This window comes from Dryobates pubescens, chromosome 21 (assembly GCF_014839835.1).
Source record: "Dryobates pubescens isolate bDryPub1 chromosome 21, bDryPub1.pri, whole genome shotgun sequence".
Classification (NCBI taxonomy): Eukaryota; Metazoa; Chordata; class Aves; order Piciformes; family Picidae; genus Dryobates; species Dryobates pubescens.
This window is the reverse complement of record NC_071632.1, coordinates 19246631-19271501: the sequence shown is the minus strand read 5'-3', so window position 1 is coordinate 19271501 and position 24871 is coordinate 19246631. Positions and strand designations below refer to the sequence as shown.

The following is a 24871-nucleotide window of genomic DNA, read 5'->3' as shown; positions in this document are numbered from 1 at the left end:
GCCATCTTGTGTGCTTGGGCGGAGAGCGGCCGAGAGGCGGAAAGCGGGGAGCCGGCTCCGAGCGGGACGGTCTGAGGACAGTCACAGTCACTGTCCGGGGCAGCAGCTGATCGCCGGTGGGTTCACCGACACCTTCCCTTTCCTTTCCTTTCTTTCAGCCCTTTTTCTCCCCTACCCGCCGCCCCACCTCCCCCGCCCACACCCTGCGGCGGTCCGCGGCCGGGTGTGAGGCGCCGCGGCCTTGGCGCTGAGGGGAGGGGGCGGCGGGGCTTGGAGGAATGGGCTCAGTCGCGTCTTTCCGTCTGTCTTTCTCCTCTTCATTACCGGCCCCGTTCGGCTGCTGCCAGCGGGGGGTGGAAGCCGCAGCCAGGCCGCAGTGCAGGCCTTGGGGAGCGGCGGGGCTTGGGTCGGGCGCTGCCCCATTTCACCCCCCTCCCTCCACGGCTTCGGGGTTGGGTGGCTGGGCTGGGGTTAGGGGGTGTCAGCCCTTTCTTTTCCCTGCTGGGGCGGCGTGAGCACGGGCGGGGACAGGGGGGGCGGGGGAGAGACGGACACAGTTCCAAGTCCCCAGCAGCTGTACAAGGCCCGGCTCCGCTCCCCCTACTGGGATGCGGCGGGATGGGCTTCTCCTCCCTTCCCCGAACTCGCTCATTCCGGCCTCTGCCCCGCCCGTGAACGAGTCTAAGGAGAGAGGTATTTCCTCCTTTTCCTTTCCTCTCATAGTGAGGAATGTCGGAGATCTCTTAGCCCTGTAGTAGGGGGTGTCGGAGATCTGTTAGTCGAGTAGGAGAAATGAGGCTTGAACTAAACACGTAGGAGAGGGGGTTGGGATTGGGTGGTTTTTTGTTTTTTTTTTTTTTTAAGTCTTTGACTGCTGACTAGGACTTAACTGCTGGACCGTGGGGGGTGATGGTAAGAAGTTGAGCTTTAGCCTGGAGCAAACTCTGCTTTGCCAGCCATGGCTTGGGTTTGATGGTCTAAGAGATCAGTTTCCCTTGGCATAGCAGCTCCCCTTGGGAGGATATTACATTCTGCCTGAAAATACTATATCGTGGCTCTCTGAGTAGTTAACATGATACTTTGGGCTGATAACCTCTTTCAGATAAAGTGATAGGCCAGCTATGCAAGCCTTTTCACGGAGGAGTCCGTTTGCCTCAGCGGAGCACAACTGAAAACCCTGCTGGGTCATAAAACTGTCTGAATGTTGTGTTTGACATTGACCTTGCTGCTTTGCTGCTAGGCTCTTGCCAAACCAAATTCCACAGGTTGATTAGCCTTGTATCCAGAGGTCTTGTTTTGAAATGTGGCTTTGTCAATAACTAAAATGCAAAGTATTTATCTAATACTTTGAACTTTGTTTTGCAAGAAGCAGGGCTTCCAACACCCCTTTGCAGGGTATTCTATTAACCTTCTTTTTCAGGCAAATAAGTCAGAATACAGTGTCCAAGGTCATTTGGTACTGCTGTTATTACTATTTTTGCTCCCCATTTGGAGCGCTTCTGCAGGGAAAAAAAAAGAACTGTAGCTGAAGCTAGAGAATTGCTGATGGGTTTTACAATCATATGATCAGCATAAGCTCTCACAATCCTGCAGATACAGAATGGGATCTCAAAGTTTTATGGGGCTGGCACAGCGCGTCTGACTGCCTCTGTTAAAAACGTACCTGCAGTGCTCGGGAGCCCTGTTGGGCTGCTTCCCCTGTTGTAATTACGTTGGGTGAAAGGGTGAGGAAACTCGCCTCACTTGAACCTCTTCAACTAAATTGCTTTGCCAAGTTAATTGGCACTTCTGCCATGGCAGAGCATCAGGAGTCAAAAATGACTCGAGCCCGTGTCGCCCCTGCTCGGAACATTTGCTGCTGAGGTGGTCTGCCGTAGGTGTAATAGCCTCTGGATCCTGGTAAAAGGCAAACACCTGAAGGTAAAGCAGCCCCCGGTGGTGAGGATTTTTCAGCTTCCTGGGTTGTGAAATAGAGTTGGAATCTGCAGAGGGACTGGGCAGGAGTGGTGTGTTTTTTTTTTCTCGGTGCCAGTACTTCCCTCTGTTAGTCATGCTGACCCGAGTCGCGGGGGGAGGAGGACTAGTCGCAGGTTTTCAAGGCAAACAAAGTGTGTGTGTGTGTGGGAGTCCTTATAATTCACCAAATTGCATTGAGCTCCAGTTACACCTGTTTGAAAGCCTCTTTAAGCAGCAGTGTTCATATATCTGAGGCACAATTATCAGAGAAGCTATTGATTACAGTAGCTGGTAGAAGGAGGACAAGCTCACAGCCCAGGATTCCAGCTGCAGTGGTGGAGTTTAAAAATCAAAGATAATTTAGGGAAAGAAGCTGCTGAGATGTGTAAGGATGGCCTTCCAAGCAAGAATTTTAATGGATTTCCCCAGCTTTCACAAGGATCTCCATTGCCTTGCCATGGATGAATTAGGTGAACCAAGTTAGCTTTCTCTGAAAAGAAATACTTCCAATTCTTTATTTAGAAATCTCTCCAAAGTTTGCTGCTGGAACTCTGTGGAGCTCGTATTAGAGCTAGCACTGTCCTCAGCCATTACTCCCTTTCTTTAACTGATGAGTAAAGAAGTTTATAATCAGCTTCCTACTACAGCAGCTGTTTTTCTGTGTTATTCAGCAATTTTTTATCTTTGTGTTTGTGAGTATCCAGTTTTATTTCTGGTTTCCAACACATGCAGACATTGAAGGACTGTCGTGCTACTTCTGCTGATGTTTCAGTTCTAATAAAACCCTCGTGTCTGGTACAGCCCTTAATTCAGACGCTGATCCCCTACCTACCAAGGAGCTGTGCAGGCTCTGCTTTGACATTTCCCCCAGCCCAAAAGCCAGTTTCACTGCTGGAGCTCCCCTGTGAGTTCTTGCCATTTTTCCTAGGAGTGTAAATGTTGACTTACTGCCCAGTTCCTGGGAATGAATAACAGGATATTTAGCTTCAAATTTAAGATTTGGAACCCGTGAATAGTTGGGCCTGTGCAAGGCTTATCTGAAAAGAAACACTGTAATAAGTTTCTCACAGCAGTTGAACGGGTGACTATGAAGTCAGCTCAACCTTGGGTGTCACAACCACATGTTCAATGCTGCTTTTATTTCCTGAGCAGCTAGGGGCAGCCTGCAGGGAGGGAGGTGGTGGATCTGAAAGTATGGATGGTGACTCGCCCTGTGCTTCCCAACCTGTCCTTTAAATAAACTGCTTTTCAGGTCAGGCTTTTCCTCTGTGTTGGTTTGTATGCTGTTGGGTTACACCTGGTAGCATAAAACTGCTGGAAATAGTTGGAGGTTTTGCTGTGAAACAGAAGTAGCTTGTTCCTCCTCTTGAAGGTGGGAATAAGGGAATAACTCTGGTTTGGATTTGAGTATCAAGTTGAGCTACAACTGACTGTTACTTTTATTCTGACCAGTATTTTAGGAGTGAGTTGTTCTTGTCTGAGAAACAGCCATGACCCCAAAGGAAATTTTTCCTCTTTTGCCCTTGTTTTGATCTTGTAAGTGGAAATATTTCCTGTTTGCCTGCCACTCTGAGCTCAGTGCTCTCAGGAGAATGCTACAGCACGTGGAAAATGGGTAATGTGGATGGACAGCAAGATGTTCAACCTACTTAGGTTGTACAAAGGTGCTACAGAAGGAGCAGCTCCTTGCTGGATTTGCTTTCATCTAGCTTCTTGTTTGTGGTTGGCTTGTCCTCCATCTGCCCTGAACATGCAGTCTGCTTCTGGGCGCTTCTTAGCTGGTCACGCAAGCCTTTGGTGGCCAAACCCGGCTGTACCTCTTTAGATGCAGCTACAGCTCTGTGTATTTTAACTTTGCTTTCACGTGACACCTCAATGTCAGCACCTTTCCTGTAACCTGAAAGACAAACAACGAGGTTATGACCCTTCAGGACACAGTTTCTATCTTGTGCTTGGGAGAAGCACTCCCGGTGTGAAGTGGGGAAAATTCTCGCAGCGATAGGTTTTGATCTCCACACTTAATGCTCCCCTAGTTTTAATGGGTGTAGCTATTAAGAGGATGGGACTTAAGAGCTTTGTGAAAAGGTTCTTGAGGTGGCTTTTGTTACAATGGTAATTAAGTCCAAGAAAAAGCCTGGACAGCTTGGTAGCTGTCCACAGATTTTGTGCATAGTCTGGGCCTAATGGTGTTAATATGGTCTGAAGTCCTAGGTAGCTCTTAAACAGTTACTTAAATTTGAGTGTTAAGACCCCAAAATTAAAGGTTTGAGTTGATATGTGGTCAGCTTTCACACAGGTTATCAAATGTGGAAGGCCAGTAAACAACTTCCAAAAGTAGCAGAATATAACTGCTCAGAAATTGTCCTGTATTGGGCCACCCTGACTATGTGTAGAGTGTTTTGATCAGAATTCACTCTTAACAACACTTCAATCTGTAAAGGAATTAATCCAAGTTGAAAAGGAGGCAGCTGTGCTTAACTGACGGTGCCTGCTGAGTGGTGGGGTGAGATCCTGCAGCCCTGGGTGATTCCTGTGTTTCAGCAGTGTTCTATTGTTGGATCACTTCTCACATCCTCTTTTAAATTGCACTTTATATCGTAAGGAACAGGCTGCCAAGTTACATTTACACTTTAAATTATTTGCCAGTTGTTCTTGCATGTAACACCAGTAACAGCTGTTGGACTGGGTTATTTTTCTTCCTCCACAGAAAGCTTTTTCGCCTCTTGTATGCACATGGGTTCAGTGACCTTTTGTAGGAATATTCTGCTTCTCAACCTCTTAATTCAAGACCTTCAAGATGTGGAAACATGATATGAGGCCAACCAGTGACAACTGATTGGATTTCAAATGAATTTTTCTGTTAAATAACAAATTCATGCATTTTTGCTCTCTCCTGACTGGCACAACTAGTGTGTGAGTACCAGGTTAGGAATTGTTAGGGATTTGGGGCTCTTCCAGGTGTATTCTTCACTGGAGGGGTTCTCAAGCATTGGAGGTGTTAAAAAGCTGCTAAGATCTGGTGCTGGAGCGTGTCCTTGAGCACCAGGCTTGAAAGAGTTAGGTAATAGTTGGACTCAATGGTCTTAAAAGTCCTTTCCAACCAAAAGGATTCTGTTAGAGATAGAGTTAATGCTCAGGCCAATGTCAAACAGACTTTCTTTAAATGGAGATATGCTTTTCATAGTCAGTTGTCTTAAGTGCACCAGTTTTACTTGCCATGGGTGTATAAGCAAATAGAATGAGGGACAAAAAGCTACTAGGAAGAAGGTCTTGGGTAGACCTGCAACTGTTCCAGGGTTTAGCTAGTTCTTACAGCATTCATATTTTGAATGGCTGTATAGCATTATTGGTAGTGGCTCCAAGTCTCTCTATCCTGGAAATGGGCATTTAAACCAAAATATAAACATCCTGAGGAGCTCCCAGAGACATCCCTCTGTATTTCTGTATCTCGGTGTGCTGAGAAGGGACAGAATTAAGCTGTTCTTGACAGATCTTCATCGCTGCTGGTATTTTGCAGCTACAGGACACAGATTGCCAAAACTATTGTGCCCAGTGGGTGTGGTCTTGAAAAGTTCTGAGCATCATTTTGTCACTGTGGGAGCCTTAGGTGGCAAGTGCTTGTACATAGAAGTGAAATAGAAGTATTTCTGTATCACAGGCGTAATTTGACTGAATAATGCATAGGGCATCCTCTGTCTTAGACTCCCATTTTGTCTGCTGTGGTTTGCCTGTAAAAAAAAAGGCACAAACCTGAAGGAAACCATGGCATTTGCCACAGCTTCTGGCTCAGTGAAATTTAGTCTCTGTGGTCAAGAAGAACTCTTTCAGAGGTGCAGAATTCCAGGTGTAGTTGTACTCTAATGTGCTTATACCCTTGTTGTTGTAGTACCTCTGTGGGACAGCTTGTTAACCAGCAGCTCATCCACGAAATTCAGAGGTCAAGAAGCTGCTTTGACTTCTTAAGATAAGCAGCCTGAATGAAATGACCTGATAAATGCATTAATGGATGGTTCAATACACAATGCTGCAGAAGATTAAGTGTTGAATGATCTTTAGCGTTGAGATCCTCCTCAGAGCTTTTCTTCTAACCACCTACAATTAATAAGAGCAAATTCTAATTGTTACTCCTGGGCCATATTGCTTTAAGAGACTCCAAGCTCATTTTTAACTCAGGAAAAAAATACTCTGCCTCCTCTCCTAATTGCTTATCTAAATATATCACTTATTGGAGAGCCAGCTGCTGAAAATACCTTGTTTCCTGAAACAAAACTGCAGTCTTAGCCAGTCATTGTGTCTCTTGCTGTTTGCCAATGGTGTATTGTGTCTTACCCAAACCTGCCTAACAGGTTTGTACTGCTGTGAGGATCTCGAGGTGGAGCAGACTGAGCTAAGGTGTGCTTCAGGGCTTCTAAGGGCAGGGAAAACCAACATATAGTTCAGTTTTGGGGTGATCTGGGTTTGTTGGGCAGAGGTGAGCTTCCATTTCTAGAAGCTGGAGATGTGCTGAGGGAACAGGCCCACGCTAAGCTCTGCAAAAATAGCTTGTGCTGTTTATTTAAATAGTTCCCTTTCATACACAAATCTTCCTACTTAGCCTGACATACCTCTTTTGAAGCTGTGCTGAAGTACTACAAGCAGCTCACGAGCCGAAGTCTTTTATGTCTTTCATGTTTTCAGGCGTTTTATTGAACTAGTGCTTCTAAAACCATCAGTGCAGCGATTACAACGTTTGGATTGAGGAAAAGAGAAAGCTTCAGTATAGAGTGTAGGCAATATATAGGCAAGATTTGATGGAGATTCCAAATCTTAAAGGTGCCTGAAAAGTGATTGGATTGCTTGGAACACCTAAAAGCTTCTTAAATTGCCTCCTGTTTCCAGCCTGTGTGTTGGCTGTCGTGGTCCAGCTAACAGAGTAAGATGAGAATTAAGCAGTTAGCTCTGAAGCATGGTGGAAGTGATCCCATGACCCCTCAGCTGACTTGTATTAATGGGCAGCAGCAAGTCCTGGGAAGCAGCTCTGAACTGCTTGTGTCATGAGAGCTTCTGCTGTGGTAGTGTCCATGCTGTGTCACAGCATGAGTAGTCCCAAAAGCAGAGACCTGATGGCTGGGCATGGCTGTGGTGGTGGATTGGTTAAGGGTTTTAATGATACCAAAGAAGGAACTTGAGGTGCTTTTGCTCAGATAATAGAAAGTAATGAAATGCTGGCAGGGACAGTATGGGGAGGGGAGTGTGATGTACAAAACTGCAAGTGTTCTGTGGCAGTAAGTGAACATGATCCTAAGGATGGGCCCAGCAGTGAAGACAAGACTCTCTTTTGCTCCAGCAACTCCCTTTTGCTCCAACAGGTGACTGGTGGGACCCAGAATGGTTAGTGGCAGTTGTGCAGATTATAGCCTATTTCTTCCAGTCAGCAGTGATTCTGCTACTTTCTAGTCAACATCTGAACACTGCTCTAGCAGCAGTGATTTGTAAGTTGCCCTTTGCTACCTATAAAAATGAATTGGACTGCTGGCAATGTCTCCTACCCTGAAGAACAAAATAAGCTACACAAGTAGTTTAGATCATAGGGATGTGGAAGAGAAGAGGAAGGAGATGGACCAAAGTGCTTAAATGTTTTAACCTACATCTTCATGGAGTGGTTTGGGTTGGAAGAGACTTTAAAGATGGTAGAATCACTAAGGCTGGAAAAGGCCTCCAACATCGAGTCCAACTGTTAACAGTGCTAAGTCCAGCACTAAACCATGTCACTAAGTGCCACATCTACATCTAGTTTGAACACTTCCAGGAACAGTGACTTCACTTCTTCCTTGAGCACCCTGTCTCAGGGCTTGACAACCCTCAGGGGGAAGAAATTTTTCCTAATATCCAACCTAGATCTGCCCTGGCACAACCTGAGGCTGTTTCTTCTTGTCCTATTGCTTGTTCCCTGGGAGACCAGCTCCCTCTTTGCTTTCAGGGACTTGTTGAGAGCTGGAAGGTCTCCCCTGAGCCTCCTTTTCTCCAGGCTAAACAGCCCCAGTTCCCTCAGGTGCTTCCAACAAGACTTGTTCTCCAGACCATTCACCAGCTTCATTGCCCTGCTTTGGACATACTGCCACAGCTGAGTGCCCTTGTAGAAAGGGACCCAACACTGAACCCAGTATTGAAGGTGCAGCCTCACCAGTGCCAAGTACAGGGGCACAATCAGGTTGTTCTTGACAGGAGAAGAAAAAGAGTATGGATGGTAGAGAAGCAGCTTCAGTGGTGGAGGGCAGCTGTGACCTGGCCATAGCTGCCAGGAAAGCAAGGATCTAACGGGATTCACCACTGCTAGTGCCAAGTTCAGCAGACTCTGACTTCCCTGGGGTGTGGACAGATGTGGATGTAAAGGCTGAGAGTGCACTCTGGGACCTGATGACTGCTGTTGACTCTAGCATTTCATATTAATTAATTAAATATTAGGTGTTTGAAACATACAGAAAGCAAAGCAGTGCATTCTTGTGCAGGGCTTGTAAAGGTCTCTTGCAGCAAAAGTTGTTGCCCTCACCTTGAAGGGCTCCAGAGCTCTGGTGAAAGGTCACAGCTCAGCCCTGCCTGTTGCTGTTCAGGAGCAGCAGAAGATGGAGGCAGCATGAGCAGGAGGACAAAGGAAAGCCTTGCAGCCTCCCTCCAGCCCAGGCCGAGCTGCTGTTGTGGGCTGGGCAGGGAGATTTCCTGCTGTGTGTGTGATTTGGCTAAACAGGGACTCCAGCAAAACTCTTTTCTCCACTTCCTAATTAGCTTTCCTGTTTATCTAGCTTTCCTATAGTCAAGTGGGAGTTGAAAGTTGTGGTCATGCTGCAGAATGATGAAGGAAATGGAGGCATAGTCAAACTTGGGAACCTTCTGTTTGCTTTCAGTTCCCAGGCTGCCCTGCCTGGCTTAGGGAGGAGATGAGTTTTCCAATTTCACTCTGGGTGAGCTGGACTCAGACTAAATAAATGAAACTTTGAGTGGAGTTTCATCAGCAAGTTGAAGTGGTGATGTCATTCAGGACCTGGGGAGTGGACTCTGAGCTCCACTGTGGAGCTGATAGTGCTGGGTGGGACTTGGGACTTAGTTAATGGTACAGCACTGAAGCGCTGGCTTAAAAACCACCTCCAGCCTTGCTGCTTGGAGCCTTCCTGGAGCTGAGGGAGGAAGCCAGGCTTCAAGCATTCCTAGCACAGTGCTGAACGGAGCAGGACAGGGCTGCTCAGTTCAAAGCTTGGTTTAACTGTGTGAACCAGATCTCCTGCAAAGTGTTTCCAGTGAGGATTGCACTTCAAGAGCACAGCTTCATGGTGAAACTCAGAATATCTTCAAGAGGTGATTCAAACTTCAGACTGCTCTTTGGGTGATTTGGCTTCCAGGAATCTCATCCTTTCAACTTTGGACATCTTGGCTGTATGTGCTTGTACTGTCTTGAGCTTCTCTTTTCCGTTGTCTCAGCTGCTTCTTCTCAAAGGGACATCCAAGAGCTTCTAGAGAAAGCAACAGCAGAGGTGTAAATTGTCATAATCTCCATGGAAGGTCCTTATCTACACCTCACTGTGGAACTTTCAGACTGCTTTTTGATGCCTTGTGGGACTAATTCTCTTGATGATCTCAACATGGCTGTAACCTGTGTAGTTTTAAGTTTGGAAAAGGGGGGAAAGTGTGGAATTTGTGATGGGGTGGATGGTGTGTCGCAGGGAGTGTCGATGAGAGAGCTGGGGTGGTGAGGCAGTTTCTCCAGGAAGGAAACAGCTGAGCAGGAGAGAAGCTGAGCTGTATTCTGAGCTTCCTTACCCAAAGCAGGTCCAGCTGTTGGTGTGCTCAGCAGCAAAAAGATGAGCATGGGTTTAAAACATTTTAGCTGCAAGTTGACTAGGAAAAATGCTGATTAGAAAAAGTGTGTTTGATGGTGACACTTGGGGCTGCAGATAAATTGTCCAACAATAGGGGACAAAGTCATTACCTGGAGGGGTCAGGTGGGTTGAAAGCAAACCATGAATTCTGTGAACAAGTTTGAGAGCAGCATTTAATACTCAAGTCTCTGAAGGCATACTTGAGTCCTCAAAAGCCACATTTAATGAGCTCAAAATTTAGGCTTACTTGTTCATTTGTTGATTATGCTCTGGTTGGAGCACAGCTGTTGAGAACCCATGAGTGATAACTGATTCTTTCCCTCTAGATTTCACTGGCCAGTGAGAACATATCTCAAAGATGGGCAATATTTTTGCAAACCTCTTCAAAGGCCTTTTTGGCAAAAAAGAAATGAGGATCCTAATGGTTGGGCTGGATGCTGCAGGGAAGACTACTATTTTGTACAAACTTAAACTGGGTGAAATAGTAACTACTATTCCTACTATAGGTAAGAGCTTTACACTTCTCCTACTGCTTGCTTTGAGATTTGGGTTGTGTTGTTTGTAGCAGGATCTGAGCTGCTGCTCTAAGTGACTTGACTCAAACCATGGTGTAAGGGTGGCACAGCCAAATGTTCTGGCATGAGAGGAGATTATCTGACTCTTTTCACTCCATGCCCTGTCTTCAGTCACTTGTGGAACAAGGATTTATGGGCTCCAGAAGGGCAGTCTGCCCTCCCAGAGCATGTTGTGGCATCAAACAGATCAGGCTGAGAAGCCATAAGAGATCTGTGATCCTTAAAGCCCATATTTGCCTGCTCTGAGGGCTTCAGTGTCAATTTTGCTCATTTGAAATAGATTTGAACTTGCAAGCTGACTTTTTAATGATGGCATTCTGAGTATGAGTTGGTCAATACAGGAAGTTCAGAGCTAACTATGCTTGGCTGAGTTTTGTGCCCTGATTTCTGCTTTAGGTTTCAATGTGGAAACAGTAGAATACAAGAACATTAGCTTCACAGTCTGGGATGTAGGTGGTCAGGATAAGATCAGACCACTCTGGCGCCACTATTTCCAGAATACACAAGGTGAGTCCAAATCCTTCAATCAAAGCATCTCAAAGGGGGTTTGTTTGTATCCTTCCTCAGGTAAATTTGCAGGTTTCTGAGAGGGGAAGAGAAATATTTATTATCCTAAAAGACTGTGTTTGTCTGCTGCTCTGGCTCTGCTGTTATGGTAGTGCAGATGCACAGAGGGATGGGAAGGCACCTAGGAACCAGTCTGCCTTGTCCAGCTGACTCAGAGTGAGCTCAGCATTTTGCTGATCTTCGCTCTGCCTTCACTTCAGAGCAGTCTCTTCACTACAGGCTCAAACACCCCCATGAGCCGAGAGCTTCTCACTCGTTCCACTGCTGCACCTTCACATTCTGCACGCATCTGAATCTGTCACAGGCTTTCGAGAGTTGCTGCTCGCAGGGAACATACCAAGTGGTTCTGTAGGTGAAGCACAGAGGTTCCAAACCAGAAACACAAAATAGACATTTGAGACTGAGTCCAAACAGGAACCCAACAGTACCAAGCCCACCACTAAACCATGCCCCCCAGCACCATGTGTACACATCTGCTACATCCAGGGCTGGTGATCCAAACACTTCCCAGCGCAAGATTACAGTCAAATGAAAATGGTATTTTGCTGATACATGCTGAACTGGTTTAGATTATTTTCTCCTCAAGGCCTCACTCTCATACCCAGAACTAATGATTATTGGTAAATGTCTTCTGCTGAGTGCTTATCCTGATTGTTTGCTTGTTTCTAGGTCTCATTTTTGTGGTTGACAGTAATGACAGAGAACGTGTGAACGAGGCCAGAGAAGAGCTTATGAGAATGTTGGCAGAAGATGAGCTTAGAGATGCTGTTTTATTAGTGTTTGCTAACAAACAGGTATGCCCCACAATGGTGGAAGACCTCTTGACACACTTGTGACTGCTTGAGCTTGAATTTGACACTCGTGTCTTCCAGTGTGAGAGTAGATAAGCCCTCAGTAAAGATCCATTCAGCTCTGTTGAAGACAGCAAAGTCATAGATTGCATTTCCCTGTTCTCATCTGGAAGGAGCATCCTTCTAAACAGCCTTGGCTGATAGGAATGCTTCTGTTTCCAGTTTTAAGGAAGAATTCTTCCACTTTGAGTTCCAAGGCTGGCTTTGGCTCAGGTACAGCATCTGCCCAAGCTTCCTCCAAACAGGACTGCCAGAACCTCCCTGAAATCTTCAGTTAGGGCGTGTGAGGGCTCTGCTGGTGGTGGTTGAAGCACTGGGCTGACATCAGGATACTTGTGTTGACCTGTGAGCTCTGCTCTTCCAAGCCCCAAAGCAAGTTGAGAGTTCTGCCTTCTGTTGCTTGTGAAGGCTGTGGTAGCTTGAATCTGAACACTGAGGGCCTTAAATGATGTCTCGATGACTCGGTCCAAAGATCAGCTGTGTAGCTTCTGCAGTGAGCTGTTCCATAGTGGGTGCTTTTGATTGTGGTGGTAAATCTCTGAGGCTTGAGCCTAGAAGTAATGCCCTGAGTCTGTCTGAAGGAGAGGCTCCAGGGGCTCTTGACTTTCTCGTAATGGCTTTAAAGCCGCTGAGCAAAAGCGGCTGAGGCAGTTGGACGTTGTGTGAGGCAGCAGGGCAGGCACTGACTCTTGCTCCTTCCTGCAGGACCTGCCCAACGCGATGAATGCAGCAGAAATCACGGACAAACTGGGACTGCATTCTCTCCGTCACAGGAACTGGTACATCCAGGCCACCTGTGCCACGAGCGGGGACGGGCTCTATGAAGGACTGGACTGGTTGTCCAATCAGCTCCGAAACCAGAAATGAAACCATCGCCCTTCCTCTTCCCTCTTCTGCCACCCTCCCCTCTTTATTTCCTCCTCCTGTTCGCCCTTCGCTTTACTCTAATGTGGCAAACTGTGCTACTTTGTGGTATCGAGTGCCGGAAGCTGTTTTCATTTCTTTTGTCACAGTATATATTGCATCATGCTGTAAATGTGGCAAACACAAGCCTGAAAACAGTTAGGTTTCTTATTTAATGTAAATAGTTTTTGTTTCCAATGAGGCAGTTTCTGGTACTCCTATGCAATATTACTCAGCTTTTTTTATTGTAAAGAATCCCAACTCACCGTTTAGGACTCGGAAGGGATTGGAGTGGGTTAACGCGAGGGTTGTCAGCAGGCCTCGTGCAGCAGAGCTCAATAGTATTCTGGCTGGGTTGTGAGAGCTGTTTTGGTGGTTGCTTTTTAATCTGAATTCTGTCTGTTTGTTTTTTAAACAGTTAAGGAAAGGTAAAAACACTTCTATGTACCAGCGTTTGACACGGCTTCTGCTGTCCTGGCTCTTAATGTGGTGACTTCTGATTCTTTTGCACTGCTGAAGCAATGAGCAACACCCAGTTAGCTTCATCTGGTTAAAGAAATGATCCTGACTCCGAGCGAGGTCTCTGGCTCTCTCTGTAGCTCAGCATGTGCTCATGTTTGTTCCTACTTGTTAAAAGGTTGGCTGGGCCTGGTTTAGGTGAGCTTCGCAGACTCACGCTAAACATTTGACTTCGGTTCAGGTGAGACTTCTCACTTCCATTCAACTGGAATCACTTCCAGAAGTCAACATTTTTAGCCTGTTGCATTTATCAGAAAGTGTTTTGTGCTTTTTCCTTGGGTTGTAAACCACTCCAGAGGGCAAACCCTGTCCACAGAGAGCACAGCCTCTGCTAGCCCTAAGCTCTGTAGGCAGACAGTACTGTACTCTAACGTTAAAGATTGCCATGAAGAGCCCCCCCCCACCCAACATCAATGTATGAGCATCTAGGAAAACCAAGCCACCAGACAAAAGCAAAACAAAAAGCATGACAGTTTGGAGAGCCATTCCACTCTAGAAAGTTACTCAAGCCCATGTCTGTATATGTGTGGAAAAAACCCCCCCTTGGCATCCCTCATACTGCAAGGTTCAGATTTGCCATCAGAATTTCAACAAAAAAACAAAAAAAGAAAGAAAAAAAAGAAAAAAACACTCTTTAAAAAAAAGAAAAAAAAAAAAGAACCTCTTTACTTTGTTTGTTTTGGTTTGGTTTTTTTTTTTCCTTTTGTATTTTGATAAAACACTGAAGAAGCTGGAGCTGTCCAACTCGACCTCGAGGAACTATCAGAGCTGGTTTGTTTAGCGGCGTGGAAACCTTTCTGGCTTTGGGACACCCGATCAGTAATCAGCTGTTTTGTATTCTTGTTTTCAGTTTCCATCTCCACAAACAAGCACTGTAATTAAAGCTGGTAGAGGAATTAAAAAAGAAAAAAAAAAAAAGACAAAAAAAACCCCACAAACACAAAAATCTCTTTAACTATTTCATGTTTTTTATGCCTTGCTGTTCATTTGATCATCTTGGCAGAATCATAACGAGATACTTGTTGAAATAAAACCGTTTCATGAAACTCGCGCTGGTAGCCGCCTTTGCTTTGTGTCTGCCCTCTCCCAGGGCAACCTGCTCCGGGGTTTCACCACCCTCAGAGTGCAAAGCCTGGGTGGGCCACACCTTGAGTCCTGTGTCCAGTTCTGGGCCCCTCAATTTAAGAGGGACATTGGGACTCCTGAACGATGTCCAGAGACTGGGGAGATGCCGTGAGCACAGCCCTGTGAGGAGAGGCTGAGGGAGCGCTGGGGTTGCTTAGCCTGGAGAAGAGGAGGCTCAGAGGAGACCTTGCTGTCTACAGCTACCTGAAGGGAGGCTGTAGCCAGGAGGGGGTTGGTCTCTTCTCCCAGGCAACCAGCACCAGAACAAGAGGACACAGTCTCAAGCTGTGCCAGGGGAAGTTTATGCTGGAGATGAGGAGAAAGTTCTTAGCCATTGGAATGTGCTGCCCAGGGAGGTGGTGGAGTCACCATCCCCGGAGGTGTTCAAGAGGGGATTGGATGTGGCACTTGGTGCCATGGTTTAGTAGTCATGAGGTGTTGGGTGACAGGTTGGACTTGATGGTCTCTGAGGTCTTTTCCAACCTCATTGATTCTGTGATTCTATTCTACGATACCTTTGTGCAGTGCCCTGCCCTCCAGCCCTGCAAATCCTCCAGTGGTTTTGTCACAGTCTGCTCCAAAAGGGGAAGTTTAGGCTGGAGATGAGAAAGTTCTTCCCAGAAAGAGTAATTGGCCATTGGAATGTGCTGCCCAGGGAGGTGGTGGAATCACCATCACTGGAGGTGTTCACGAGGGGATTGGATGTGGCACTTGGTGCCATGGTTTAGCAGTCATGAGGTGTTGGGTGACAGGGTGGACTTTGTGATCTCTGAGGTCTTTTCCAACCTTGTTGATTCCATTAAATTGTTCCTGTGTTCCCTTCATTTTCCAAATGATGTATCACTCCTGGTTGGGTGAAGAGTTGTGCAGCAGCTTTGGTCCTGTTGGCTTCTGCTGGAGTCCCTTCATTGCCTGAAGGGTTGAGCTTGAGTAGCTCCATCTCTTCCCACAATTGTTCTTCCTCCTCATCCCACTTAGAATCCTGATAGAACTGTGGAGGTTTGAAGAGACCTTTGAAATCCTCAAGTCTCACCACTTGCCTAGAGCTCCCACTGCCACCACTGCTGCTAAGCAGATGAGCAGCACTTCACAATAGCCTTCATCTATGAGAAGATTTTTTTGGGAGGGAAAAATATGAAGTCTACCTTCTTAAACATCTTGTTTTGCATGTTTTCATTCTCCAGCTGCTTCTGGACTGTGCACAGAACTCCTCCCAGCTGATCTTCCTGCCTTCCACCATCAGCTGCAGCTTCTCATTGCTGCTGCTCAGGCTTGGGCTGCTGGCCAGCTGCTGGCTGTTCTAGCTGGAGCTGCAGCAGATTCCTCATTACACAGGCTGGAGATCTAAGAGGAATGGTGCATTGTGCAGGTTAGGGAGTGATTTCTATTGAGGAGACTTGGGGCTGTGGATGGGTATGGGAGGGGGTTACAGCTGTGCTTTTTAGGCTGTTGACATGGGAGATGTGATTGCTCTCCTAGTTGTGTTTCCTCTGGATCCTTCAAGCGGCAGAGCAGCTGGTTAACGTGTTTGTACAGACCAGCCTTCATCAGGAGGACAGCTGGGACTCTCCCCTCGTGCACAGAAGTTCATTGATGCAATGGGTGCCATCTTCAGCTGGTGGGAGGGTAGGGCTAGTTGGGCTTCCCAGCAAGGGCTTCCTGAGTCCTGTGTCTGGTCCTTGAGCTTGTCTCAGTACTGAAGAGCAGCAGTGGGCAAATAACAGGTCTCTAATTCAGGGATGGTTTTGAAGCTCTTTGTCTTGCTTTGAATTTCCAGCTCTGAATCAGGATCCTTGCATGCCCAATAGGGTGGGACATCTCTGTTCCCCTTCTGGGAGGGAATTGAACAGACCACTAAGGCTGGCAAAGGCCTCCAATACCACTGGTTCCAACTGTTAACAGTGCCAAGCCCAGCAGTAAACCATGTCACTAAGTGCCACATCTACATCTGGTTTGAGCACTTCCAGGAACAGTGACTTCACCTCTTCCTTGGGCAGCCTCTCTCAGTGCTTGACAACCCTCAAGGGAAAGAAATGTTACCTAATATCCAACCTAGATCTGCCCTGGCACAACCTGAGGCTGTTTCTTCTTGTCCTATTGCTTGTTCCATGGGTGACCAGCTCCTCGTTTGCTTTCAGGGACTTGCAGAGAGGCAGAAGCTGTCCCCTGAGCCTCCTTTTCTCCAGGCTAAACAGCCCCAGTTCCCTCAGGTGCTTCCAACAAGACTTGTTCTCCAGACCCTTCACCAGCTTCATTGCCCTGCTTTGGACGTATTGCCACAAGGTAGAGAAGCAGCTTCAGTGGTGGAGGGCAGCTGTGACCTGGCCATAGCTGGCCGGGATTCACCACTGCTAGTGCCAAGTTCAGCAGACTCTGACTTCTCCAGGGTGTGGACAGATGTGGATGTAAAGGCTGAGAGTGCGCTCTGGGACCTGACTGCTGTTGACTCAAACATTTAATATTAATTAATTAAATATTAGGTGTTTGAAACATGCAGAAAGCAAAGCAGTGCATTCTTGTGCAGGGCTTGTAAAGCTCTCTTGCAGCAAAAGTTGTTGCCCTCACCTCGAAGGGCTCCAGAGCTCTGGTGAAAGGTCACAGCTCAGCCCTGCCTGTTGCTGTTCAGGAGCAGCAGAAGATGGAGGCAGCATGAGCAGGAGGACAAAGGAAAGCCTTGCAGCCTCCCTCCAGCCCAGGCCGAGCTGCTGTTGTGGGCTGGGCAGGGAGATTTCCTGCTGTGTGTGTGATTTGGCTAAACAGGGACTCCAGCAAAACTCTTTTCTCCACTTCCTAATTAGCTTTCCTGTTTATCTAGCTTTCCTATAGTCAAGTGGGAGTTGAAAGTTGTGGTCATGCTGCAGAATGATGAAGGAAATGGAGGCATAGTCAAACTTGGGAACCTTCTGTTTGCTTTCAGTTCCCAGGCTGCCCTGCCTGGCTTAGGGAGGAGATGAGTTTTCCAATTTCACTCTGGGTGAGCTGGACTCAGACTAAATAAATGAAACTTTGAGTGGAGTTTCATCAGCAAGTTGAAGTGGTGATGTCATTCAGGACCTGGGGAGTGGACTCTGAGCTCCACTGTGGAGCTGATAGTGCTGGGTGGGACTTGGGACTTAGTTAATGGTACAGCACTGAAGCGCTGGCTTAAAAACCACCTCCAGCCTTGCTGCTTGGAGCCTTCCTGGAGCTGAGGGAGGAAGCCAGGCTTCAAGCATTCCTAGCACAGTGCTGAACGGAGCAGGACAGGGCTGCTCAGTTCAAAGCTTGGTTTAACTGTGTGAACCAGATCTCCTGCAAAGTGTTTCCAGTGAGGATTGCACTTCAAGAGCACAGCTTCATGGTGAAACTCAGAATATCTTCAAGAGGTGAGTCAGACTTCAGGCTGCTCTTTAAGCTGGGTCATTTGGCTTCCAGGAAACTCCTCCTTTACCAAATACTGGGTTTGATGGTTGATTATGCTGTGGATGGAGCAGAGCCATTGAGAACCCATGAGTGACTCTGTGACTCCTTCCCTCTAGATTTCACTGGCCAGTGAGAACATATCTCAAAGATGGGAAATATTTTTGCAAACCTCTTCAAAGGCCTTTTTGGCAAAAAGGATATCAAGTTGCTGATGGTTGGGCTGGATGCTGGAGGGAAGACTACTATTTTGTACCAGCTGAAACTTGGTGAAACAGTAACTACTGTTCCTACTGTAGGTAAGAGCTTTACACTTCTCCTACTGCTTGCTTTGAGATTTGGGTTGTGTTGTTTGCAGCAGGATCTGAGCTGCTGCTCTGATTTGAGTGCCTTGCCTCAAACACTTGGTAAACCCATGGTGTAAAGGTGGCACAGCCAAATGTTCTGGCATGAGAGGAGATTATCTGACTCTTTCCACTCCATGCTCTGTCTTCAGTCACTTGTGGAACAAGGATTTATGGGCTCCAGAAGGGCAGTCTGCCCTCCCAGAGCATGTTGTGGCATCAAACAGATCAGGCTGAGAAGCCATAAGAGATCTGTGATCCTTAAAGCCCATATTTGCCTGCTCTGAGGGCTTCAGTGTCAATTTTGCTCATTTGAAATAGATTTGAACTTGCAAGCTGACTTTTTAATGGTGGCATTCTGAGTTGGTCAGCCCAGGAAGTTCAGAGCTAACTATGCTTGGCTGAGTTTTGTGCCCTGATTTCTGCTTTAGGTTTCAATGTGGAAACAGTAGAACACAAGAACATTAGCTTCACAGTCTGGGATGTCTGTTCTCAGGATAAGATCAGACCACTCTGGCGCCACTATTACCCGGATACACAAGGTGAGTCCCAATGCTTCAGTCACAGAATTTAAAGGGGGTTTGTGTGTCCTCACTAAGGTAATTCTAAGAGGATGTATTTGTGTGCTGCTCTGGCTCTGCTGTTAAGCTCGTGCTGCTTCACAGAGGGATGGGAAGGCACCTAGGAACCAGTCTGCCTTGTCCAGCTGACTCAGAGTGAGCTCAGCATTTTGCTGATCTTCACTCTGCATCACAGCTCTGCCTTCACTTCAGAGCAGAGTCTTCACTACAGGCTCAAACACCCCCATGAGCTGAGAGCTTCTCACTTGCTCCACCTTACATTCTGCACATATCTGAGTCCTGTCACAGGCTTTCAAGAGTTGCTACTCACAGGGAAAATCCCAAGTGGTTGTGCAGATGAAGCACTGAGGTTCCAAGCCAGAAACACATCCTAGCAGCACCTTTCTGCAAGACCAGGCTTCCTGTCAGACACACAACCATGGAATCATTCAGGCTGAAAAACACCTTTAAGATTGAGTCAAACCATTATCCCAACACTACCAAGCCCACCACTAAACCATGCCCCCCAGCACCACGTCTCCACATCTGTTACATCCCTCCAGGGCAGGTGATATAAACCTTTCTCAGCACAAGATGAGAGTGAAAATGGTGTTTTGCTGATGGACACTGAACTGGTCTGAATTATTTTCTCTGCAAAACTTCATTCTCACCTCTGAAAGTACTGACCACTGGGTAGTGACTTCTGCTGAGTGCTTATCCTGATTGTTTGCTTGTTTCCAGGTCTCATTTTTGTGGTTGACAGTAATGACAGAGAGCGACTGAGCGAGGCCAGATATGAGCTCATGAGAGTGTTGGAAGATGATGAGCTGAGGGATGCTGTTTTATTAGTGCTTGCTAACAAACAGGTATGCCCCACAATGGTGGAAGACCTCTTGACACACTTGTGACTGCTTGAGCTTGAATTTGACACGCGTGTCTTCCAGTGTGAGAGTAGATAAGCCCTCAGTAAAGATCCATTCAGCTCTGTTGAAGACAGCAAAGTCATAGATTGCATTTCCCTGTTCTCATCTGGAAGGAGCATCCTTCTAAACAGCCTTGGCTGATAGGAATGCTTCTGTTTTCAGTTTTAAGGAAGAATTCTCCCACTTTGAGTTCCAAGGCTGGCTTTGGCTCAGGTACAGCATCTGCCCAAGCTTCCTCCAAACAGGACTGCCAGAACCTCCCTGAAATCTTCAGTTAGGGTGTGTGAGGGCTCTGCTGGTGGTGGTTGAAGCACTGGGCTGACATCAGGATACTTGTGTTGACCTGTGAGCTCTGCTCTTCCAAGCCCCAAAGCAAGTTGAGAGTTCTGCCTTCTGTTGCTTGTGAAGGCTGTGGTAGCTTGAATCTGAACACTGAGGGCCTTAAATGATGTCTCGATGACTCAGTCCAAAGATCAGCTGTGTAGCTTCTGCAGTGAGCTGTTCCATAGTGGGTGCTTTTGATTGTGGTGGTAAATCTCTGAGGCTTGAGCCTGGAAGTAATGCCCTGAGTCTGTCTGAAGGAGAGGCTCCAGGGGCTCTTGACTTTCTCGTAATGGCTTTAAAGCCGCTGAGCAAAAGCGGCCGAGGCAGTTGGACGTTGTGTGAGGCAGCAGGGCAGGCACTGACTCTTGCTCCTTCCTGCAGGACCTGCCCAACGCGATGAATGCAGCAGAAATCACGGACAAACTGGGACTGCATTCTCTCCGTCACAGGAACTGGTACATCCAGGCCACCTGTGCCACGAGCGGGGACGGGCTCTATGAAGGACTGGACTGGTTGTCCAATCAGCTCCAAAACCAGAAATGAAACCATCGCCCTTCCTCTTCCCTCTTCTGCCACCCTCCCCTCTTTATTTCCTCCTCCTGTTCACCCTTCACTTCGCTCTGCTAGGCCTAAGCTCTGTAGGCAGAAAGCTCTGTGCTTAATGCTGATTCCCAGCAAGGGCTTCCTGAGCCCTGTCTCTGGCCCTTGAGCTTGTCTTGGTACTAAAGAGCAGCAGTGGGCAAACACCTCACTCCTCTAATTCAGAGGAGCCTGCAGTGTGCCCAGGCAGCCAAGAGGGCCAATGGCATCCTGGCCTGTATCAGGAGCAGTGTGGCCAGCAGGAGAAGGGAGGTCATTGTGCCCCTGTACACTGCACTGGTTAGGCCACACCTTGAGTCCTGTGTCCAGTTCTGGGCCCCTCAGTTTAGGAAGGAGGTTGACTTGCTGGAATGAGTCCAGAGAAGGGCAATGAAGTTGGTGAGGGGCTTGGAACACAAGCCCTATGAGGAGAGGCTGAGGGAGCTGGGGTTGCTTAGCCTGGAGAAGAGGAGGCTCATGGGAGACCTTCTTGCTCTCTGCAACTACCTGAAGGGAGGTTGTAGACAGGTGGATGTTGATCTCTTCTCCCAGGCAACCAGTACCAGAACAAGAGGACACAGTCTCAGGCTGCACCAGGGGAGGTTTAGGCTGGATGTTAGGAAGAAGTTCTATACAGAGAGAGTGATTGTCCATTGGGATGTGCTGCCCAGGGAGGTGGTGGAGTCACCATCATTGGAGGTGTTCAGGAGGAGACTTGATGGGGTGCTTGGTGCCATGGGTTAGTTGTTTAGGTGGGTTGGAGTGGTTGATGGGTTGGACTCAATGATCTTGAAGGTCTCTTCCAACCTGGTCTATTCTATTCTATTCTATTCTATTCTATTCTATTCTATTCATCTTTCCTTGAATTTCCAGCTCTGAATCAGGATCTTTGCATGCCTAATAGGGTGAGACCTCTCTGTTCCTCTTCTGGGAAGGAATTGAACAGGAAGGGCCAGCTCTTCTGCTGGCACAAGTCACTGTGCTGCTGAAGTGAGCAGAGACCCCACTGCACCAGGGGAAATTCAGGCTGGAGGTGAGGAGAAAGTTCTTCACAGAGAGTTGTTAGCCACTGGAATGTGCTGCCCAGGGAGGTGGTGGAGTCACCATCCCTGGAGGCGTTCATAAAGGGATTGGATGTGGCACTTGGTGCCATGGTTTAGTTAGTCAGGAGGTGTTGGGTGACAGGTTGGACTTGATGATCCCTGAGGTCTTTTCCAACCTTGTTGATTCTATGATTCTCTCATGCCCCATCCCTAAAAGCTGCTGTGACACATCCCAACCCCATCAGCAGTGGGCAGGCTCCTCTGAACCGATGGTTTTCACCCAAGTGGTGCCCTCACTGCCATGGCCACACCACAGATCCTGCTCCTCTGTTGGCAACCTCTGCTGCTGGCTGGGAGTGGAGGAAGGAGAAGATGGGGAATGTGCTGATGTTACCTGAGATTAGCTAGCTGTGGGAGCCATGTAGCTGTGCCCTCTGCTCAGGGCAGCACAGGCTTGGCTCTGGGCTCAGCCAGGCAACAGGCAGCTCACACCCAGGGGAAAGGTTGCAGCTGGTGTGGCTCCTTCCCTGTGTACCCAGGAACTGGTGCAGCAGCTTGTCAGGGAGATAAATGGGCTGGGCAGCCCTGGTGCAGGGGTGGGGCTGGGCTCCTTCACCCCTGCTTGCCTGCACCTTTATCTTGTCTGGGTTCCTCAGAACTGTTTTGCTCACATCTTGGTTTTAAAAGCGAAATAGTCATGGGCACCTCCTTTGGACAGTGCAAGGGCTAAGAGCTGCTGCCTGGTCACAGAGCCATGAAATGGTTTGGCTTGGAAGGGACCTCTAAAGGTCATCTAGCCCAAGGCTTCTGCCATCAGCAGGGACATCTGCCACTGGAGCAAAAGCTCCAAGAGAGCTCCCCCAAGCTTGGTGAGGAAGGGTCAGAACCCCTAACCAGGCAGCTCAGGGGTTACCCCACCTGTGCTACATGGGCAGTCACATGTGGGGTCCCTGGGCTGCATTTAGGGCTGCAGCTGCCCAGACCAAGAGAACCCTACCAAGAGGTTGTAAACTCCCCCCAACCCCTCCCCTTGGGCTGGGGAGGAGCAGCAGAGCTGGCAGCCCCTCCGCATCATCTCTCGCTGCCCGCGTCGGTGGGGTGAAGCAGGCGCTGGCAGCCAGGGAGGGGAGGGGGACAGAGGAGCTTTAGTTCAGCTCAGCACCCCGATTCCACTGGCTGTGTCCCCACCCAGGGCTTTTGTCCACCCAGACACACAGACCCCCCTGTCTCAGACAGCAGCAGTTGCATCATTGCTGACACAAACCAGGCCCTTGTGCTTGGCGCTGCCCGGCCCGGGGCGGCCTGGGCCAACCCTTTCCAGCTGGAGCACTTTCTGTTCATTGAGCTCAAACTCCCCTTGCTTGGTGCACCAAGCACAGGAACATTCGTGTTGGGGGGGTTCACATCTTGGATGAGCTTGCTGCTCCCTGCCTGCTGATCCCTGGGATGGACCTGCCCAAGCCAAACCCCTGCAGAAGCTGCTGAGGAAGGACTTCAGAGGCTCTCCTTGCTGCCCTGAACTGGGGCAGGTTCCTTTGTTTTAATAAAACAAAAGCCATTTTCAACCCAAGGGAAGATCCAGCACCCTTGATCATAGCTGCCTGACTCTCACAGATCCTGATTTGCCCCAATTTGGGGCCAGAAAAGTACCTGTCCCCACAGGGGGTGGGCTGCTTCATCCCCACACAGGAGCCACGGAGACAGACCCCAGGGTGTGAGCTTCCCCGTGGTGTTTTCTGCCACCTCCACTTTACATTCCACCAGGGACACAGCAGCTCCAGGGACACAGTGGGCCTGAGTTAAAAGCTTCTTGGGGACAAGGTGAGGTGAATGCCACCTTGGAGCAGCCTGAGCAGGGCTTTGCCCTCTCCTGGGGGTTTCAAGGTGGTGTCTTGAGTTCTCCTCTGCTCATATGTGTGTGCCCCATGGGATGTAGGTGATTCCCCATGGGATGCACATCAACCTGTGTGGAACACACAGGACTCTTGAAATCACCTGGAGCCCATGGAGGGCATGAGCAGCCCTGTGCAAAGCACAGGGAGCACCTCTGCCCCCATGGAGAACACATCACCCTGTGGAGAAGACCAACATTTGAAGAGCACCCAAAGGCCATGGTGGGCATCACTGCTCCCTGCACAGCCCTATGGAAAGCAGGTGTGGCACCACAGGGAGCACATCACCCTGTGGAGAACACCCATAGCCCAGAGAGGACATCAGAGAGCACCTGTAGCCCCTTGTGAAGAACCCACCACCCCATGAAGAACATCCATAGCCCTCTGAGAGCACCTTTAGCCTCGTGTGAAGAACCCACCACCCCATGAAGAACATCCATAACCCTCTGAGGGCACATTTAGCCTCGTGTAAAGAACCCACCACCCCATGAAGAACATCCATAACCCTCTGAGGGCACATTTAGCCTCATGTGAAGAGCCCACCACCCCATGAAGAACATCCATAGCCCTCTGAGGGCACCTTTAGCCTCATGTGAAGAACCCACCACCCCATGAAGAACATCCATAGCCCTCTGAGAGCACCTTTAGCCTCATGTGAAGAACCCACCACCCCATGAAGAACATCCATAGCCCTCTGAGAGCACCTTTAGCCTCATGTGAAGAACCCACCACCCCATGAAGAACATCCATAGCCCTCTGAGGGCACTTTTAGTCCACGGAGGGCATCGCTCCTCCACGGAGAGCATGTCTCGCCCCATGGGGAGCACCCATTACCCCCCAGAGAACAATCCTGTGACATGAAAAGCATCCACCACCCTATGAACAGCAGAGGTGGCCCCATGGAGAGCCCCACAGCCTGCCCACCATAAAGCCACCAGGTCCAAGATGCAAACCCCTCCCAGCAGCGCGTGAAGCCCCAGGCTTTATTCTGCAAGGTGATGAACTTGAGTGTTTAAGGAAAGCAACTCCCCTCCAGCCACTTGGCTGACAAGTTACTCAGAGGCACTGAAAGAAGGTATTAAAACCAATAATTAATAGTGACTCATAACTGCACCCAAAGTCTCTTTACACAACCACGAAGCATCTGCAGCATCGCAGCCATCTCGGTACCCACCCCGCAGCACCCCCTGTGCTACAGCACCCCTGGAAGGAGAAATCCAGGCAGCAAGAAGGGTGGCCAGGCACCTTCTGTCCCCCACCATGGCTGGGGACAACAGCTGGGGAGCTGCTGGTGCTGCCCTGGGGTTGAAGGCAGGAGCTGCAGGCAGGGCAGGGGAGCACTGGAACCACCGACCGCCAGGCTCGGCCCCGGCCCCCCCAGCTGCAGCTCTTTTTGAATGGAATAACCTTAGAAACCGGACAGCCTCCTCAGACCTCCCCACAACCCCCCCCGGCTCCATC

General features: G+C 48.5%; 2 protein-coding genes across 2 annotated transcripts; both read left to right on the top strand.

Moving 5' to 3' along the window:
• ARF1 (ADP ribosylation factor 1) lies at nt 1–13051 on the top strand. Its single transcript, XM_054171435.1, has 5 exons — nt 1–116; nt 10133–10312; nt 10778–10888; nt 11618–11742; nt 12505–13051. Exons 2-5 carry the CDS (start codon nt 10165–10167, stop codon nt 12664–12666), a joined length of 546 nt encoding a protein of 181 aa, XP_054027410.1. The 5' UTR covers nt 1–116; nt 10133–10164; the 3' UTR covers nt 12667–13051.
• On the top strand, nt 28–20495 carry LOC104298100 (ADP-ribosylation factor 1-like). The gene is made up of 5 exons (XM_054171436.1): nt 28–116; nt 17865–18044; nt 18521–18631; nt 19391–19515; nt 20278–20495. Exons 2-5 carry the CDS (start codon nt 17897–17899, stop codon nt 20437–20439), a joined length of 546 nt encoding a protein of 181 aa, XP_054027411.1. The 5' UTR covers nt 28–116; nt 17865–17896; the 3' UTR covers nt 20440–20495.
• Nucleotides 20496–24871: the final 4376 nt, after the last annotated feature.